Source organism: Typha latifolia, chromosome 5 (assembly GCF_019914945.1).
Source record: "Typha latifolia isolate L0001 chromosome 5, TyphaL0001v2, whole genome shotgun sequence".
NCBI classification, from domain to species: Eukaryota; Viridiplantae; Streptophyta; class Magnoliopsida; order Poales; family Typhaceae; genus Typha; species Typha latifolia.
In genome coordinates this window covers 1,452,081-1,472,586 of record NC_133090.1, presented here as the reverse complement: position 1 = coordinate 1,472,586, position 20,506 = coordinate 1,452,081, and the positions used below count along the sequence as shown (strand labels likewise).

At 37.4% G+C, this 20,506-nt stretch overlaps 3 protein-coding genes across 4 annotated transcripts; 2 read left to right on the top strand and 1 right to left on the bottom strand.

The window, feature by feature from the left end:
* Nucleotides 1-786: 786 nt before the first annotated feature.
* LOC140788406 (EIN3-binding F-box protein 1-like) lies at nt 787-5,769 on the top strand. The gene is made up of 3 exons (XM_073137652.1): nt 787-855; nt 1,436-1,505; nt 3,704-5,769. Exons 1-3 carry the CDS (start codon nt 787-789, stop codon nt 5,584-5,586), a joined length of 2,022 nt encoding a protein of 673 aa, XP_072993753.1. The 3' UTR covers nt 5,587-5,769.
* A 1,999-nt stretch (nt 5,770-7,768) lies between these two features.
* On the top strand, nt 7,769-8,565 carry LOC140788973 (auxin-responsive protein SAUR32). The gene has a single exon (XM_073138534.1). It carries the CDS (start codon nt 8,059-8,061, stop codon nt 8,410-8,412), a length of 354 nt encoding a protein of 117 aa, XP_072994635.1. The 5' UTR covers nt 7,769-8,058; the 3' UTR covers nt 8,413-8,565.
* A 3,042-nt stretch (nt 8,566-11,607) lies between these two features.
* LOC140789831 (CDPK-related kinase 3) lies at nt 11,608-20,273 on the bottom strand. 2 transcript variants are annotated; one of them, XM_073139684.1, is made up of 11 exons: nt 19,599-20,273; nt 18,265-18,395; nt 18,022-18,063; nt 17,807-17,915; nt 17,644-17,722; nt 15,714-16,010; nt 15,432-15,541; nt 13,657-13,761; nt 13,448-13,510; nt 12,028-12,195; nt 11,608-11,942 (listed from the first exon to the last, which is right to left on the bottom strand). In XM_073139684.1, the coding sequence occupies exons 1-11, from the start codon at nt 20,130-20,132 to the stop codon at nt 11,805-11,807; spliced, it is 1,776 nt and encodes a 591-aa protein (XP_072995785.1). In that variant the 5' UTR covers nt 20,133-20,273; the 3' UTR covers nt 11,608-11,804. The 2 variants fall into 2 exon arrangements, with proteins under 2 accessions (XP_072995785.1, XP_072995786.1); XM_073139685.1 differs by having other exon boundaries at nt 19,591-19,693.
* Nucleotides 20,274-20,506: the final 233 nt, after the last annotated feature.

The window sequence follows — 20,506 nt, the reverse complement described above, 5'->3', positions numbered from 1 at the left end:
TCAACCTTCAACTTTACTTCGTAACGCATATGGATACGGATTTGGACTGAGAATAAAGTGTAAAGATGAGGTCATACCTCCCGGTGTGTAAATGAGAAAGAAATATTACAGCCAATTCGTCGAGGCACATATAAGAAATTAAAGACTAACCTAAGATGTGCACGAGATATTCCTGCACTTTAACATTCCATATTTGAAATCTTTCTACCATTATAAAGGGCTTGTAGGGCTAAGCAGATGCCTCAATACATTTTTCTTCCCATAGGTATTCTCTAGTGGTACTCTCTTCCTCTCTGTTTGATAGTTTTCCATTCTCCAGTAGTTGTATTAAGCGCTTCCATCTCTCTTCATTTCAACCACCAGCGATACGATTATATATATCGAGAGGTAGACAGTAGTATGTCTACTATCTTTTGATAGAATGCTAATGTTCAAGATAACATTTCTTTGGTGATTTCATATGCACTAATACTTTCATCTTGCAAATTTTTTTATTTTTTATTTATAAAGGTCAGTATCAAGTTAAAGGGTCATATGTAGGATATGATATGGTTTCATTGCATTAACGTAGTTCTTTTCAAAATTCCTGATATTAGTATTATTAGAAATTATTTTCTTCTGAGTGCTGATTCATTATTCCTTTTATATAAGTACTGCAGTACAGATTGGTCTCAAAATTTTATTGTAGTTGGAGGTATATGGTCTAAACAGTCATTTTTGCCCTTTTTCTGTTAGATGAAATCTAACGAGTAAAATCTTATTTCTTCTTTTAGAGTGAAACAACTGATGCCTGAGTGTGCTTTGAGTCTTTTAGAAATGAATCAATACCAAGAGCTACTACAAACGGCGTTGAAGGTTAGATTTCTTTATTTATTTGGATGCTTCTTTAATCGATTTCCTCAAATTATGGACACTTGCACACTAATTCTTTATTACTTATTTCGTTTTCATTCATTTGTGATGATTCAATATCCTAGTTTTACTGTACTTTTATCAAATTTTAGTTTCTTATATATATATATATATATATATATATATATATATATATATATATTTGAACAGGTAAAATTATTACAAATTAATAGCATTACAATAGTCCAACCATATATAAATTATTATGTTATTGTTTCAATATATGAAGAAAATGTACGATTATGTAACATATACTGAACCTGATCCAATTCCGTGAAGCCCTAACGATTTAGAAATTTCTTCATTTTTCTCGACAATATTTATTATCCTCCAAAATTTCTTCCACCAACTCATGCACGCATTGTACATAACTGAGGGCAAGGATTGATCTTATATTAAACAAAGTTTCTCTCGTTTGTTTACATTCACTTAATCTGTAGCCATCCTTACCACTTGCACAGTACGCCTCAAAATCATTGAGCATTAATACTGTTGCTTACTTACTGATTTTTAACTTTTGCAGGGAGAAATGCAAACCACTGCAGCTGAGAGCAGCAGCAGCTACTCAAGAATTCAAATCTCAGATTTCTTTGGTATGTAGCAGTCAGTATATATGCTTCTCCTAAGTGATTCTTGTTTTCTTCTTGTAGAGTTCTTCCATGAACAACAATCACAAAAATAGATAGATAGATAGATAGATAGATAGATAGATAGATAGATAGATAGATAGATAGAGAGACTCACGGGTAGGGCAAGGAAGAGAACCATTAATGGGGTATAGTGGATTAGATGAGATTCGACTCCATTGTCGAGTTCGATTAGTTTATAAGATTATAATGGTAAGAAAACTTATAAAAAATGGTCCAATGGACTTGTTGCAAGGCAGGCAGCATTTAAAGTTCAAAAACCTAGTTGCCCACCAACATCCAATTGACGCAATTTTGTGGAGCCCATCTAGGGGATGGGTGCTCACCCCCTGCCCCTAGCCACTCTTTTCTTAGTATCCTTTCTCGAGGGGGAATCGCCTTCAACAAGTTCAATGCACATCCCCTTAGCTAATCTTTTCTTTTCTCCTTTTCTTTCCTTTTCTTTTCCATTCCATTTGTTTATGTGTACTTGCCTCTTGGATCTCCTTTAGCCCTGCCATAGGGCATCAAAGTCTAGGTCCCAAATTTAAGCCAAAAAAAAAGTAAAAGAAACGTGCTAATTAAGATATAAGATAGATACTGCTGGCTAAAGTTTTTTCTAGTTGATTCAAAAGCTTAAATTATTTAATAGCATTATCCATGCTAGATAGAATTATAAGAAATTATACAGCCTTCTCTTAAATAATGTATCAATCGTATATTTATCAAAGAAATTTTTTTTTAAATGTATAGCTAGGTTTAGGAATATCTTAGTGGACTGTAGGGATCTAAGAGAAAGTAGAGATATAGGGGATCAGGTTGGAAGCCATGCGTATGGGACATCTGACAGAGCGAAAGGATCCAATTAATTAGTCAAATGGGCAAGTAGCTCTCTGACTCATAGCAAGGGGAAGAGTATATGGACAGTGAAAAGGGAATGAAAGAGAGATAGTTTCAAGCAACCCACTTGTCTCTTTGCTCCCAGAGCAAAGCATTTAAAAGCCAAAAAAAAAAAACTAGCTGTCTCGTTCCAAACAGTGAACACTCTCCTCTCAGCCTTACGATTGGCTCTCAACTTCCCAATCCCTGTAACAGTGAACACTTTTCTTTTTTCATTTCTTTTACTAGAAGCACATTGTTTTCATCAAAACCGCGATGGTTTTAGAGCTTCCCGAGTTTGCCAAGAGGGAGAATTGTCATCATTGTGAGGTTTGGTTAGTATCAGACAAAAGGTGGGGGAGAGAAAGGAAGCAAGAAGAGAGAAGAGTGGGGGTCGTGAATGTATTGGGTGACCTAACCAAGAGGATGGCCAATTCCATCCAAGTTGATTAGCATTAATTGCTTCATGTAAGGCAGCAAACATCTACCAAATACTTAAAATAAGCCACTTTAGGTACATACCCAGCTCTTCAACTTTTTTTTTTTGTTGCTATTTAATTAAAAATGCAGGAGTACTAACTTGAAAATAGTGAGAAAAATAGGACGTAAAATGGTAACAAGACTTTTTTTTTAACTTCTTTTTAGAAAGCAATCCAGTACAAGCAAGGTTGGGGGGCCTACGTAACAGTACTTCTTTATTTTTGAATCTAAATATGATATTCATGCATTACAATTGAGATGAAAATAGCAACATGCATGAACCTACCCATCAAATTTGACGTCATAATACCCCCTCTTTAGTTTATCTTCTGAGAAGCAGACAACAATAAAGTCCAAGCTCAAACTTTATTTATTTTTTCCGAAGAGAAACTCGAAATTAATTTGAAGCTATAAGATAATTAAAGCTAGATATATGCCAAAATAGCCTGTCACTTTCTCTCGCATTAGATAGATATCTTACAGCAAATGGGTCACTTGCGCCTTATGATATATACTATACTCTCTGGTAAATATTCTATGTCTGACGTCCCCTAGTATTACTATTGCCATATATAGCCATATCTAACACTTGTTTTGAGAATTTGAGGTACATAACTATGCATATATATATATATATATATATATATCAGCACGACAGTAACCACTCGAACAAAGTTAGAACTGACCTCTTGCTTTCCTCTCTCGCCATTCCTATCCCATCGAAACTTGCAACCGTAGTTTCCTTCCTCCCATCTCTCTTGAAACTTTCCTCTTTCTATACTATTTCCTTTGTTTACTCTTGGCAGCTACAACTGGAGAAACTAAGGAAGAAGGCATGAGAAGTATCACGAAAACGTGTGAAAGCAAAGGAAAGAAGCCTAGAGTACTGGCAAGCCAGAGTAGTACTACTGTGGGAGAGGAAACTGCAGCCATTAGCCAAGAGGCCCAAGACCAAGACTTCATCAACTCTCTCCCAGATGAGTGCATCTCTCACATCTTTAGCTTCCTCCCTGAACCTAGAGATCGCTGTTCCTGCTCTGCAGTCTCCAGGAGATGGTTCCTTCTGCAAATCTTCATGCTAAAGTCTGACTTCAATACCAAACTTGATCGTAGTACTACTACTACTACTACTACTCTTCCAAGGCTTGAGATCTCGAGGCAGCTCAGTGGAGAAGAAGTCACTGATCTCAGGCTTGCTTCTATACTGGTTGGGCTCCAGAGTAATGAGGTGTTAGCCGAGTTATGTCTCAAGGGGAGCTTCCCTTCCCCTTCTAACCCTAGCAATCGTAGGGTTACAGACAAAGGCATCAGTGCAATAGCCAGGATTTGTAACGGTATAAGAGTTCTCAAGCTTTGGAACTGCCCGTGCATTGGAAACAAGGGCATCTCCACTGTGGCACTCAACTGCAATACATTGGAGAAGCTGGAATTAGCCAACTCCCCGATGGTCACCGACGAGAGTTTGATTCTGGTGGCGACCAAGTGCGTTAAACTGGCATCAGTCACCCTAGATGCAATTCCAAACATCACAAATGAATCACTACAAGCCTTTGGCAACCACTCCAAGAGCCTCAAATCCGTCGCATTGATCGGCTGCCCGCTAATCCAAGACGCAGGCATTATTTCCCTGGTCGCGAATCTACCATATTTGGCTGCGCTAAAGCTCGCGTCCATGAAGGTCGGGGACGTCGTGCTCAAATCCATCGCTTACTACGCGAAAGCGATTAGGATCCTACACCTGGAGTCCATCTTCGGTATCACAATGTTTGGCTACTTCTGGATCGGAGCAGCGAAGAATCTAACCGACGTCACACTGATCTCCTGCTACGGATTAGCCGATGCGAGCTTCAACACGACATGCTTCGCAGGGCTGAGGAATGTGGTGATCAGGAACTGCAATGGGATAACCGAAGCGGGTCTGATCCATCTAACAAATTCGACCCAAATGCTCGAAAGGCTTTACCTGGAGATACCAACTGATATCGCCTACAAAGGACTAATGCAAGCCCTATCAAACTGCAGCAGGAGTATCCGAACCCTGGTGCTAGTCAGGTGCAGCTTCTTCGGGTCAGACAAAGACCAACCATTCAACAGTATTAGCCCCCAAGAATGCCCACTGCTACAAAATGTGAGGTTAGAGAAGTGCCGAGGGATTGGAGATGGATTCTTGTGCTGGCTAGGAAGGACGTGCAAAGGGGTGAAAGATCTGAGCCTCGTGGAGATGGAATCGGTCACGGATCATGGGATAACTTACCTCATGGATTACCTACGAGGGGTGAATAAGATCACGAGTGTAGACCTGACAGGGTGCACCAAAGTTGGTAACCGAAGTGTGTGGGCCGTGACGAGGGAGTGCACGACGAGGCTGAAGAAGCTTAACTTGACCAGGTGCATACGTGTCACCGACCGTGGGTTCGGTGTGATTGGGTCCAGGTGTCCGAATCTGGTCGTCCTTAATGTTAGTGGGTGCGAGATAACTGATGAAGGGGTTAGGAGGATAGCCGACTCGGATATGGAGGAGTTGCAGGAGTTATCCATGGCTGGGTGTGGGAAGATCACGGATAGGAGCTTGCTGTCTATCGAGATGTCGTTGACCCCGAGCTTGGAGAAGGTCAACGTGGGGGAATGCCCTGGGTTGACTCCGTTTGGAATCGACTGGTTCAAGACTCAAGGGTATGACATGAATTGATCCAATTAAAACTTAGCTTCCATCTGGTCGATTTTCTTTTTCTTTTTCTTCTTCTCTCTCTTCTTTTAAGAACTTTATTTGGTCTTTAATTGTTGGGGGAAATGGATTGCTGTGAACTATGAAGTTGGTGGAACTTGACAGAACTTTAATTTAATAGGTGCCATACTTAGAGACTTGCAAGTCGATCTCTGGAGAATTAATTGTCGCACTTATTTCCGATTTTATAAGATTATTTTCTTTGGAGATGATATTATATGCTCATATATATGTGACATTCTTATAAGTGCGATGGTAAGATTAACTATATGTGCAATCAGGATTTTAAATTCTTATCTAAGGTAAAAGAAGAGCTCTCTCTCTCTCTCTCTTTCTCTCTCTCCTCCCAATAAGGATAAGTTGCTTGGGAATTATTCAATCTTTTCCCACAAACTTTACTTGAAGTTTATAGTGTTATATATATATATATATATATATATATGCACACACATGGCTGGCAATAAGTAACATAAAAAAGACTTGCGTATCAAAATGCATGCAACTTTGATTACATATAGGCCGAAACATAGGTTGAAACTAAGAAATTAATATTTTATATTCGACTTTAGTATCCATATACTAGTAGTTACTTTGTACATATTAGATATCCTAGCTGGACGAGCATATATTAGTGTGAATGGCCTATAACTTAGATCAAATGATTTATGCATTAATTAGGAATGCTACAATATTCTTTGAAACTATCAAACTTGCAGCTTTCTTCGTAAGCAGAGCCAGCTCAACCATGAGCTTGTTTATCTAATTAATAATTATAACAATAAATATAGGAGCCTCAAGTCTAAGTTTGTTTAGTCTCAAACTAAATTTATAAAACCTTAGTATCAACAAACTAATATATGTAGCACAATTAGTAGCAATTTTCTCCATTAGTTGAATTTCTATAATCAGGTGAGAAAAAAATCCTTTTAAATTGTCATAATATATATATATATATATATATATATCTATTCTCATTTATCAACGTTCGTCCGTCGTGATCATGCCCTAAAATCCTAGTCCCTAAATCCTAAATTTTATCGAGATGATCTTGATCTTAATCTTAAAATAATCGTATGAGGGCCTGACCCAAAAAGAAATTATATCAGGCTTTGCCGGCCCGGCCCAATGACACGGGCATTGATGAATGAGAATCATTGCTTGAGACGCATGACATAGACTTTAAACAACAACAAAGGAATGGAAGCAAAGCCATCTATCTACTTTTGCTTTGGCGGAAGGAAAGCCAACTAATTAATGATCCCACATCAAGGGTCGCATATGCTGCTATCTCTCTCTCTCTCTCCCTCTAGCAAAATTTGTGGCCTGAGTGAGTACTCGAGAGTTCGCCGTTCAACGGTCTACATCTCATTGGAAAGAATCATATCACTTTCATGTTGGGAATAATTAATTAATATACGCTCTTAGTAGCAGTAGGGCTGCTGCATGTTTGACCACAACCACGTACCCACTAAATTTTTTTTAAACTCCTTCCTAATGCTTAGGATGAATGAGTTAGGTGTTCTAGTTGTCACTCATTCCGCTTGCGCTGCTCCTAAGTTTCGGTCACATTTTCTGGCTTTTGATTTTTGAAATCTAGTGACAACTCTTTTTTTTTTGGATATTTTCTTTTGCGTTTTGAAATAATTGGATAGGATATTCCAAAATTTTATAAACTCCTTTTTTTTTTATTTAAATTCCACTCTTCTATCCTTTAACAATTTTTTCAGCCAATATCTAAAATTTATGCTCTTAAATGATAAAAAAAAAAAAAAAAAAAAAAAAACGTTTTAGGGGGTGAAATGGTAGATTCCTATGAGAAATAAATTGGGAGTGTTTTGGACGCGATAATGACACCAAGACTGGAAACACAACTAACTAGTCAACTAGATATGCAATCTGCAGCCGTAGCACAATGTGGTACAGTTTGTGCTACACGTCGTAATGCTGAAGTAAACAATGACGGCATTCTAAGGGTGCTCACCTACAGTACCAACTGCGGGAATTTAATACATCCATATGCTTTGCAGGCTGCTACTTGTTTGGAGTGCAGTCGATTCCTGCATTTCGCGTCTGTAGATGATCTGGACTCGGAACTACGATTAGGATTTAAACACCAAGTACGGATAAATCTCTCTTTCTCTTATTAATAATACCCCCCACTTATTCCAACCTCTTCCACTTCCATCTCGATCGGAATAGCTCTGTTTGTTTATATGCTTGTTCTGGAACTTATTCATCCTCGAGCACCACCACCATGTCAAACGTCCCCACCTCTCTCTGCGACGCCTCTCTGACCCTCTTCCACCTCGCCATCTCCGGCTCCGACCCCTGGCCCTTCTCCCTCTGACCTCACCGGGCCTCCCTCTCTTCTTGATCTTCCCGGCACGAATTAATCATCCGTGCTGGGTTTCGGGGTTTTAATTAAATCGAAGTTGCATGGGGGTTAGCTTGCAGTTGCTGCATATGGGGAGGAAGGAGGAAGTGAGGGTTCCGCCCAAGGGATGCATGGCCATAAGGGTGGGCACCGAGGGGGAGGAGCAGAAGCGGTTCGTCGTTCCGGTGATGTATTTGAACCATCCCTTGTTTCTCAACTTGCTCAAGGAGGCCGAGGAGGAGTACGGGTTCGACCACAAGGGGGCGATCACCATCCCCTGCCACGTGGAGCACTTCCGGCATATACAGGGGATCATCGAACGCGAGAACGCCACCGCAGGTGGCTACGGAGGCCATCACCATGACCATCACCACCATGACCACCACTTCCACCTCGCCGGATGCTTCAGGGCTTGACGACGATCGAAGAAGCCAAGACGAGAAGAGGAAGAAGGGGTCTTTTTGTAATTTCTATTTTTCTCTCCTTTTTTTTTCAGTTTAAATAGAGGTACGGGTTTGCTATGATCATTAAAGGTGACATAAATGAAATGGTAAATTGGATTGGAAATATTCGATGTTCTTCTCTCGTTAATTATTTATTTTCTCTTCCTTCCATGTTTGATGATTTAATGGCTTAGATTAGCATAAGCATCGGGGTTAGTTACAAACTTTAGCATACAAGTTTGTTTACTAATTTTAAAGCAAGTTTCTTTCTAGATATTGACTTTGTATTAAACTTTAACAACTAGAGATATATTACAAATGCAAGTGTGCATGGTGTCATTATTTAAAGTATAGCAATAATGCGAGTATATAACATCAAATTAAACTTGTGATGCTGCCCAAAATAAATTAGACATGGACCTACCGATTTGACTATGATAGACTAACATAGAGTTTCTCATGGTTATCCATTATTAATTGTTTGATTAAATTACTGAGTTTTGTCCAACAAATCTAAATATAAAATAGCTACGATTTACATCATGGTGGTCACTTCTAAACTTTGTAAATTATTCAACCAAACAACTTGTAGCTTCTATAATGCTAGATTTAATTTTTCCTGGATCAACATGATTGATTGTAGGCTGTTGTTTATAGATCAGAATAAAGAAGTAGTCTTTTTGAAATATAGGTTGAATAAAATGACCAGCTATTTATAGAGACAAACTACAACGGTTTCAAATCATATGCATACAACACGATTGATGAAAAATCTACCCAATTGATATTTTAACATCCACAAGAAAAAAATTCAAATGCATGACTTCTATTATAGACTGGTGGGACTGACCATTAGGCTAAAGTAATCGGCTAGCATAATTACCTTTAAGTAACATGATAAATAATATATGGAGACATTATGATTGCCCACTATAATTATATGATCTGAGAGAAAGGGCCTCAATCTTTAGGCTGATTGCCACTAGTTTTAGAGCTCAAGTAAAGATATACAATCTAAGAATCTATACAAAGTCTTTATCTAATTAAATTCTTGTGTCTGCAGTGGCGTTGCAATAAATTTCATGCAATATATATATATATTATAAAGACTGTTTACTTGAGTGTTTTGCCACTATATCAATGTGAGTATATTTTTTTTAATTTTAAGTTGAAGCTCTACTGGAGTGCTTGGCTTTATCCATGTGATGCAATAATGCTTAGCTTATTAGACATCTAATCCGAAAGATTAGGCCTAAAGAAGTGATTGTAGTATTTGCTGACTCCACTAGTTCATCTTGGTATATTGCCAAATATCTTCTGTTTTTTTCCCCCCACAAAATATTTGACTACATGAAGAAGAAAATAGGAGAACAATGATGATACGTAAGCAATTGCAACCAGAGATAAAGATTTCTCCACAAATTCTATGAAGCAAAGAAACTTGGTTATCTCTTTCTAGCTAGGAATCAAAGGACAATTTGCAACAGAAAGGATCAGGTATTCTTGTTTCAGCCTCTTCTTTCTTCTTCCTTCTTCTTCTTTTTTGTTTTCTTTTTTAATGATCTTGAATTTAAGATTATCTTTCTGTGTAGATATTATTTTTTTGTCCCCATCTCTATTATATTCCTTTAGAACTAGAAGTTCTCTCAGTGTCACAAATATGTGACAAGTACGTCGAACTTGGATCTACTTGGAGCTTATTGTGTTATAAACTCTGGTGGCAGATTATCTTTTATCCTTTCTACTTTAAATTTTAGTACTTTAATTATTCTTGGACCACACAATATTATAACCACTAGATTTTTTTTGTCCAAAGCTAACTGTGCGAATGTTAAATCGATCGTGGTTTACTGCAACAATATTTTTCATCCATTAACAAGTTACTAAATAGCCAAATTGTCTCAGATAGGTTTGAGTGAGTCGGACTTAATTTAGCTCGGCTCGAAATTAATATATGTTCAGAGCTCAATTTAAATATATATATATATATATATAATCTCACATATTATATATTAAATCTATTCGAGTAGTACTCAAGCGAGTTGCCTCGACTCATACTCATGACTTATTTAGAGTTTTGTCTCGTGAGTTTTACGAGCACATAAACATTTTTGATAGCCCTAGATTAGACTATATTTTTATAGGAGTAATTAAATCTTTTACATCCCCGTTAGCAATAGCTGATTGATTATTCCTTGAAGTTCTCTTTATCACAAAATATATAGCAATTATTTATAGGTACACCATCATCAAAAGTTGATATATTCATTACCAAATAAAACTACACACGTCATTTTCGTTTCAGCAATCAAGGTATCTTGAAACATTCTTTGAAAAAAATAAAGATCTTTAAAATCTCTAAGGACAACTAATTTTATCCGATTAGCTTCCCAAGATTACTGATGGTGATTTGATCTCATTCTTGAGGTCAGAGAGGAAGGCACCGTAGTTCACATTTGGCAAAGCCCTGAAGAAATTTAGTCAACCCATGCAATGTCCAAATGGGTTCAATAAAAGTTAAAACCAATCTTTTTAAGGGAAAGCACGTAGTGAGAACATTTCATTAAACATTCAAAATTATAAATATAGAGTAAGCTTGTGGCTCCATTGCGATCTACCAATGGACAATCCAAGGGCTAGAAGGTCAAAAGATCACCAAACCTACAATAGAAAAGGGAAAGAAAACAAACAACATGGAAAACCTTATAGTAGAGACAAGGCAAAGAAAATCAAAACACCCTAAGGTGCACGAGAAAGATGAGGAGGGAGTAGGCATTAAGATACTAGTAAGCACATACTGCAACTGTGTATGGAAAAGCGAGGGAGGATGGGAAAGCCAAAGGCAGACCAAACCCTTTCTTCAAAAAAGCAAAACAAAAGGCAGACCAAATGATCCTAAGACCAACGACAAACCGAATCATCCGCAGAGCAAATCAAATCGAACCCCAGAAATTATCATAAGCTTCAAACCATAAAGATGTAGAAGACGAACCATCCCAGTTCTTCGCAAACATAATTAGCTTTTGAATATCCAGAATACAATACACAGATCAATTGCTTAGATTAGGATCAGAATCTGCAGAACAATTTATGAACAACACAAATCAAACATTATGAGCAAAATGTTATATTGCAGCTTAGTTATCTCTGAGAAAAGAGAAAGAGGGATAAGACCACAGAACACTATATTGCGCCGAAAATAGTCATCTTCACTTCATTACAAGTTTACCTTTACATGTATTCTCTATGGCTATGATGACATCAACAACAAGTAAGAATTATCATTAGAAAAAAAAAAGAGGAGGAGGGTGAAGATCATTGCAAACACTAAGCATTAGAAACAATTACATCAATAGCAAAACAACTTAGCGATGTCTCGTGTTTGAACTACGCATTGTGACGCCATGTAAAAATTTGGTATAGCCAAGAAAATTTAGTTTGCCATCTGATTTTCTGATCCAGTCATACACAAGGGAGTAAGCTGTAGACGCGAGGTTCAATTCCTATAAGAAAGCAGTCTATCAAGTTCTATAGGAAAACAAATCTATTACGCATGTACTGTTCCAAATTAAGAATGTCTTATAATACCTGTGCCAGTTCCTCAACTGATATTACTCGATTGCCCTCCTGCTCAAAGTACTCAAAAGCTGTACTCGCAATCTGTTCCCATTTTTCCAAAGCCTCGAGCTGAAAAGGGCTGATTGCTGCAGCACAGAACTCTTCAAAGTCCATCCGTCTATATGTGAGCGGCTCCAACTGTGATTTAACCACAAAGTAGCTGGTATAAGTTGCTGTGATTTCACTAAATTATCTTCGCTGGACGCAATCAAGAAGTAAAAGAGATGCAAGATGACATAAGATTTTTTGGCATGTCATAAAGTCGCATAAGCATAGTAAAAGAGGAACATGGATGAACAAGTCTTGATAAATGAGAATTGTGAAGAGAATACGAAATTCCAGGAAAGTGATAGAAAGACAAGAGCTTTCGCTCTTACTGATTACAATGACATAGAGAAACTGAATCATTAATTCATTATACTCCCTTTAAAAACAGTAAGCAACAGTGCAAATTTATCTGAATGTCGTCTTAAAGCATCAGGCAGAGTAAATACTAAATAGAATTCATGGTTCCCGACATAACAGACAAAATCTAGTTACTTCTTTTGAGGTATAGAATTGCAGTCAAATTTCTGTAGCAGCTCCATTATTAGAATCTAAGAGTCAATTGAAAGTTAATAGTCGAAGGATCATGTTAAGTCACTAAATACATAATGTCTCACACACTGGATACCTTGGGGCCTTCATAAGCTGCTGAAGGTAGTTAAACAATTCAAAACAGAGAAAAGGATGCAGAAACATCATCTCAGGACAAGCCTATCAATCCCAACTCTCCTTTTATGTTAAGATAATACAACAAATGGCATGCATCTTCATGATTGTCAAAGAGAAAAGGATGTAGAAACATCATTTCAGACACCATATTATGCACTCAGACTATTCTTTGTAGTCAAGCCACCTATTTATTTATTTTTTTCCAAGAAATGAATCATAATCCAATTCGTTAAATTCAAAACCTTATAAGAAAAGGTGGCATAATCAGAGGATTGAAGACTGCAGAGCTTGGAGGTATGAAGCAATTAGTCTTGTCAGATTGTTTTTTCTAGCAAAATTTACCATCTACGATATGCAATCCAGGATATTAACTGTCAAATGCCACACACGCGAGCAAGATGGCTCCTTCAGAAGAGGGGGTAATTTGTATCAAGTTTATTTTCAAAATTGGAGAGCTTAACTATGATGATATGCACAGCATTGGTAGGATCTAGAAAACCAAGTAGTGATCAAAAGTTGAGAATATCTTAATATCACAAGCCAATTAGTAAAAGTAAAGGTAAAAATAGCATCCTAGTACATGTGGCAGAGAGTAAAACTAAGGTAATGCTTGAAAATTAAATTTCACAGAAAGGAAATATATAGCTACTGCTTGCATTAAATTGAGGTGTCATACTGCAGTCAAAATTTCAAGAACCCTAGACTCCTTCATTGCTTCGGTTAAATTTCGTAAAAGGGCCTGCATAAAATCATTGGAAGTTAGCAATCAAAGGTCAGTAGTATGAGAGATGATAAGCATGGATTCTATAGTACGATGTGGAAAGGAAATAATACAAACTACATTTCTTCCCAATTTTTGGAGGAAATGGAAAATCAAAAACTAACCATCCGGAAGTTTTCAAAGAATATGTGCCCATCTTTTGGTTCAAGCAGCTTAAATTGCAACCTAAGATACAAGAGCTCATCCTCTGTCAAAGCTTTAGATAGTGCCTGTAATATAATAATGATAATAGTCAGAAATAATTATCATCATTAAGTAACATCTAAACAAGAGGGATTGTGAATGGCCAATGCGATAGTACTCAGATAATTAAATGGGCTCATATTACATAAAAATTCTTGGGTTAAATTTCCAGCACCACCAGTTTAATTGGCATAACGTTAAATTCTCATTTCTCTCGGAGAAAAAGAAAACGGGAGCTGCAAACGATCTGATAAACTAGAGTCCTAGAATTAGAGTAAGATGCAACTGTCTAAAACTAATGATTTTATCTGAAATAAAATAAGGCCTTGCCTAGAGAAACCAACTACAAGTCCTAATAAATCAGATGTGTTTCTCGCCAACTGAGCTCTGGGAAAAACAATCTTGTCCCCATATTGCATTACCCTCTATCTACATAAGTAAATGTCACTAGGGAAGTTCCTGAAACATGAGCATATGATATATTAGGATATGCAGCGAGTATACAAATATATACACATGTAAAATAGTATACTTCCGTACACTTCATTTTAGTTTATTGAGAAATGTTGGAGCATGTGGTAGTTTATGCATAAGCACGCATCCTCCAATTTATCCACTAAAAAGAACAACTAGCCATACCTAAAGGCCCAATATTTCCCTGATCTATTAGTAATTAATATGTAAGATAAACAAGTGAATTTGACTTATAAAGATAAGAAAATGAGAACTGTGACATGAAAACACAATCTAGGCCACATTCAAATCCATACATCATTCTTCCAAAATAATAAATAAGGTAAATATATTTCATTAATAAAATCCTTTTGGATCTAGACAAAAACGGGAGGTAGTACTTTCCTTTAATTTGACTTGTTTTCATAGGATTTGGAAGTTGGAAGAATCAATTGATTATTAAAAAAGTATCTGAGTCATATTTACATGTTAAATGCAAAAGGAAACCCTAGATGGAACGTATTGATGAGTGACAATGAACCACAAGACCAAAATCCTCAAACAATCCTCAACATCACATATTCTCACTTCAAACTGGCTTGAACGAACAATACATCATTGTCGGCAGAGTATAAACAATCAACAACAGATTACCTGGTTTCGTTTCTCTGATGGATTCCAATCCAAATTGACATATAGAGGGATTGGGGTGGGGGTGGATGATTTCAAGTAGAAACAATAGAATTTTGTGCATGCAGATGGTGTTAAAAGGTTCCTAATAGAAAAGCTGTAGAACTTGGCGGCATTTGCTGATTGCTGAAATACAACCTTACAAAGGTACTGCTTAGCCTAATGACATTTTACCTCACTGATAAAATGTTCACCGCAAATCTTAGCTCACTAACTCACAAACATGTACGTAATCTTGATAGGGCAAAGCAGCAGACATTTTAGTGCAAAAACAAATACATACATACATACATACATACATACATACATACATATATATATATATATATGACAACAGCACAGTGTCAAGAAATTTGTAGTAACTCCAACACAGAACTTTTGACTTAAAATATGAATTGTATCATAAGCAAAAGATAACAAAAAGGCAGGATTTAACACAGTATGATAGAAAAATCACATACTCAAGTTATCTTTATAAGAAGTAAAATTAACATGTCCAAAGCAAATGCCAACAAACAAAGGAGGGCAAGGACTTTTATTATTCGAAACATACCCTCAACGCCATACGTTTGAGAGGTGTGGCACGGAGGTATTGCTTGATTAACTTATATATTAGTAGATCCAATGGGATATGCCGGTGTACATCTCTCAACCATGGGTGGGCTGCCAACACAAAGCAAAAATAGTTTTCTTAAATACTCTAAGTTTGAAAATTATAAGATAATGACAAAGACCTTTTCTGCTCCAACATACAACATATATAAATAGTTGCAGGTCAATTGAAAAATGAAGGATTCCATGACGAAATTTTAGTTAACTATAACTGAAAACTTACTCAGAGCTTGAGCAGCAGTCATTCTTTTTCTGTAGTCCTTGTTCAAGAATCTCTTCACAAAATCTTTACCTTCTGCTGATACAGAAGGCCATGGTGAATCGTCAAAGTTTGGATCGGCTCTCAGCACAGAGCGGAAAATTCCTGATTCTGTCCGTGCCCAGAAAGGCCTACTACCACATAATAGGATATATGTTATAACACCTATACTCCATATATCTGCTTCCATACTGTATGATCTGTGTAAGACTTCTGGGGCAACATAGTATGCACTTCCAACAATGTCATTAAGTCTTTCATCTGTATGGTGCAGCACAAGAAGCAATTAGAAGAATAGCATGTAAAGGAAATGGAGAAAGATGAACACACTACTCATTAGTCATTATTACTATATTTTAAAACAGTTAGCAGTGAGTACTTTAAAATTCAGTGAGCACATCTGGTGAAACTCTGACAAGTAACTAATGCGTCATTGCAAACATATATTGGAAAGAGAATCTTGACGAGCTGTGTTTCAAATATTGACCACTACACATGGACAAAACAATTGCTTAACATAGATGGAAGAACAGATATATGAATCTCGGACAATTTTGTCCTGATACATCCCCTCTATATTCATTCCTAGAGTAGTGAAACAATGAAACCTGCGGGTTAGATTCTGACATGAGAATACTTCAGCGGCCTTTATAGTGCCATAAGATTAATCTTGTAAGGGCCAATTCATCTATGATCAATTATCTACAACCTGATCCTTGAGTCTATTTTCTGTAATTAGTCATCTAATATTCTAAGGACTGGACCCAGGATGAACACTCCCAGTTGTATCTAAGAGCTTTGCCTACCAACACTTACAGCAATAGCTAGGTATTGACTGGAGAAGAATCGTCATACAATGAAACACAAAGGGACTCAATATGAAATGTGAAACAACACATAAGCAGACAATACTATCTAGGTCAATCTTTCAGACCTAAGAAAGGTCATAGGAGTCAAGAAAATTATCCCAGGGTTTCAAGGAGTTATTATTAGCAAATATGGTTTTAACTTTTAAGGTAGCCGTAGTTTCTAAATAGGGCTAGGAAGAGGATTTATGCTAGGGTCAAAATTTCAGTTCAGCCCCCAAAATAACGAAATATTTTGTACTTTCAGCAGATTTTGACTGTTTCCATTTAGGTTTGCTTCTTAGTTCTTAATTCTTAATACTAAACAATTAAAATAGTTTAGAAAGACAAAAAAAATACGGAAAAAGGGCAAAAGAATAAAAAATAGCAGAAACTAAGGACGAATTAAATTACTTCTTTAGCATAATGACAACATCACTGACAACAACAAAAATTCGGAGAGGTGCATAGGGATTCCTCAACACCAAACTATCTAAATCTAAGTAACCAATAAATATGATAAAAAGTTAAACATAGTGTGGTAGGGTCTTCAATGCTTCCATGATGCAAGTAGATCTATTGGGAAGTTCTGGAATTTGAAAAGATTGATATTTCGATGGATGCAAGTAAAAAATGGAGCTCAAAAGGCATTAGTACAAGAGTTTAGAAGGATAATTTGTCTTTGTGGTGTGCTAATAAAATCAAGAGTATTATCTATGATGATTGAACTCAAGATATTCTAGGGTAAAGCTAAAAGGTGCTTAAAGAAAATAAATGCTACAGTATAAGGAATATCTCCTGTATAAGCACCAGCAAGGAAGCTAACTTGCACCATGCATTCTAAGACATTTGCAGATAAAAGCAATAACAACATTATGCAATGAAACAACAAACAATATGCTGGCGCAGTAATCACTAATTAAAGACTGTAAGCATAATAAGAGCATTTTTTTTTTTTGCAACATGTCATCCAATTGAACAAAATAAACACAGTAAACATCAATGGCCAAAAAGTATGTCCAGTGCTGAAGATTCCTTTTAACTATTACCTGGTTTAATAAAATCAGAAAGGCCAAAATCGATCAACTTCATAGGAGCATTTTCATCCCTTGTGGTGAAGAGAAAATTCTGTCAAAATGAATAGGACAGCAATGTCAACAACAGATACAGGTTATACATTAAACCTATATAGGCAGGATCCATAGAGTAGACCTCTGGCTTTAGATCACGATGAACAACACCTTGAAGATGACAAAAGGCAATTACACTCAATATTTGCACCACAATTGATTTTGCATCTTCCTCATTGTATCTTCCACCTCTTTCAAAGTAAATCATGGAAAGATTTCGTGAGATGCTCATATTTGAATAACGGTGAGAAATATATATTACTATGTGCTATAACTAGTAAAATCTAATAAAAGTACCTGGCTAAAATTCTGTCCAATAATTCTCCACCTTCGCATAATCTGATCCAGAAAAGTAAAAGATAAACAGTTTAAGAGTGGTACCAGGATGCTTACAGGAAGAAATTGACCATTTTATGCCATCATACACAGGCTACTTCATCTTTGAATCAAGGAGTAGTACACCCAATAGTGGGCATGTAATCATGAAATTGATGACTCGTAATATAAGTTACATTCAAAAGGATATTAGAAAAGACATACTCCATGACTACGTAGACATTCAGGGCATCCTCACATGCATCATAAAACTTGATGAGATTTTTATGTCCAGACAAAGCTTTCAGGATTTTCACCTCTCTACGAACATCTTCAATTGATATTGCAGTTGTCATCTGTAATAGTATTTACAAGTTAATGGCAAATGCACAAAAACAACTTGATAAAATTCTAAAGCGCAATCAAGATTATGATATCCTTGTTAGATGATGCTTATCATTGAACTGAGGAAAAAAAAATGCATTCCCAAGTCTCAGTATATCGTGCCCAAAGTTTTGTGGTATCAGAACAACTGAAGAAGGTTGTAGGCCAGTCAAACCAATATAATTACCATCCATAGAATGGGATCTAGCAGAAAATGCGTACACAGGAGTTAACAAGAGTAGGATAGTCCATAACAATACATAACACAATCACAGAAAGAACTATTGTAATAACACTAAAAATGGTAACTCCCAGTACATCGTAAGGAGATGGTCAAGTCTCAGTTTATACTAGCAAAATAATCTGGTATAGATCCCAATTCTGTCGCTCAAAGAAGGGCTCATTATTCATATTCAAAGTAGCATTACTTGGACATTCCGATACTACCGGTTAAAAAAAGTTCCAGATTCTCATGAATCCTATATTGGATAACTGACAAAGATATAGACATGCATCAAATCTCTTAGTATTTGATATTTAATATCAAAAACAAACTGTTATTTGGAAACCAGGCTGTGTTCTTCCTCAGGAAAGCTCCCAAAATTAAAATCTAAGATGTGTCAGGAAATTAAGGATTTTATAGCTTATAGAATATCAACGAAAAGCGCTGGAGTATTGTACTTTTGAATAATAAAGAAAATATATTTACAATAAGAAAGTCCAAGATTCTAGTCAACTTAATTAAAATTAAAACAATATAATAACTTCAATCGAATAAAGCAGACTAATATAAAATCAATGATAAACAAGCCATTCGTGAGTTTCTAATTCAATATATTAGTATAACTTTCTTAAAACAGTACGTATTGGTTTAAAGAACTTATCTACTAAGAAAGGTGATCTGATCTACTTAATAATAACAAAAAACAAAATGTACCAAATCACCAACATTGCTCTGTTAAGTTATTATGCCATCTTTATTTAATCATGTATGCATGATCACTCTAACCTACAGCTTAGATCGTTTGGTTTTTGTGCCTAAGCTTCTTCTTTGCTGTTTGTGGCATCAGTCTGAAAGTTATAATGATATAATTTATGGATACCTTCACATAAACAGTAGTATGAATTGGAGAACAAGAACAAACAAAAATCCCATCTTGGACATACCACCGCACCTTAGCTTTGGATATAATCTTGACCGCCACGGTTTGCCCCTTGAACTCCCCCTTCTTGACCGTGGCCGAACACGTGTGCCCAAAATGCCCTCTTCCGACCTCCTTTCCCACCTCGTACTTGGCCCCAAAATTCTTCCCAAATCCAAATGTCTTATCCAGAGGCCTCTCCACCTCACCCGTCCCGTCCTCGGGAATCGGGCCCTCCTTGGGCCGGGGCCCGCCGAGCCGCTTCGCGAGCGACGCCTTGATGTGCTTCGCCGGCGACGGCGGCGGGAATGGCACCCGGAAGAACCTCCTCGGCGTAGACCTCGCCGGAGACGGCGATATCCCGGCCGGGAGCGGGCTAGCGGAGCCCTGCGGGTACGGGCTGGGCCACGTGGTGGACGAGGGGTGGACCGGCGTGGTTCCGCCGACCCCTTTCATCTGCGGCGTCTTGGCCCCACCGCCGCCGACGCTGCCGTTGGCCGTACGTGGCGGCGTGCGGTCGTCTCCGTCGCCGGCGACGGATATGTTCTTGCCGTGGCACTGCCCCATCTCTTCCTCCTTAGCTAGGGTTAGGGCTTTGTGATTTCCCCAATTGCGATCGCCGCGAGATTAGGGAGGAGACATTTAGAAGAGAGAGAGAGAGAGAGAGAGCGAGAGGGAAAGAAAAGAAGAGGAGGAAGAGGGGAATCGTTATGCAATCGGATTAAAGCTCGAAGGGGGCGACTGCGAATATAACCAAATTCAGGGGGGAATTTGCAACATCGCGGAGTCTAGAAGAAAATAACTGTCAGATTTGCAGGGTTTTGTTTCTTTCTGATCTTTATTACATCCCGTCGACGATTCCATCAGCTCCGACAACCAGCAAACATAACTCCAACCTCCCGTTCCTAAAACGTGGCAACGTTCCATTGGCTCGGACAGAA

Coding starts and splice junctions, on each gene's coding strand:
- LOC140788406 (XM_073137652.1), top strand. CDS start 787: ATGCCTGAGTGTGCTTTGAGTCTTTTAGAAATGAATCAATACCAAGAG. Junction 856..1,435: donor TACTACAAACGGCGTTGAAG/GTTAGATTTCTT, acceptor TAACTTTTGCAG/GGAGAAATGCAAACCACTGC. Junction 1,506..3,703: donor TCAAATCTCAGATTTCTTTG/GTATGTAGCAGT, acceptor TACTCTTGGCAG/CTACAACTGGAGAAACTAAG.
- LOC140788973 (XM_073138534.1), top strand. CDS start 8,059: ATGGGGGTTAGCTTGCAGTTGCTGCATATGGGGAGGAAGGAGGAAGTG.
- LOC140789831 (XM_073139684.1), bottom strand. CDS start 20,132: ATGGGGCAGTGCCACGGCAAGAACATATCCGTCGCCGGCGACGGAGAC. Junction 18,396..19,598: donor AGATTATATCCAAAGCTAAG/GTGCGGTGGTAT, acceptor ATACTATTACAG/ATGACAACTGCAATATCAAT. Junction 17,916..18,021: donor TTGGACAGAATTTTAGCCAG/GTACTTTTATTA, acceptor TTACTTTGAAAG/AGGTGGAAGATACAATGAGG.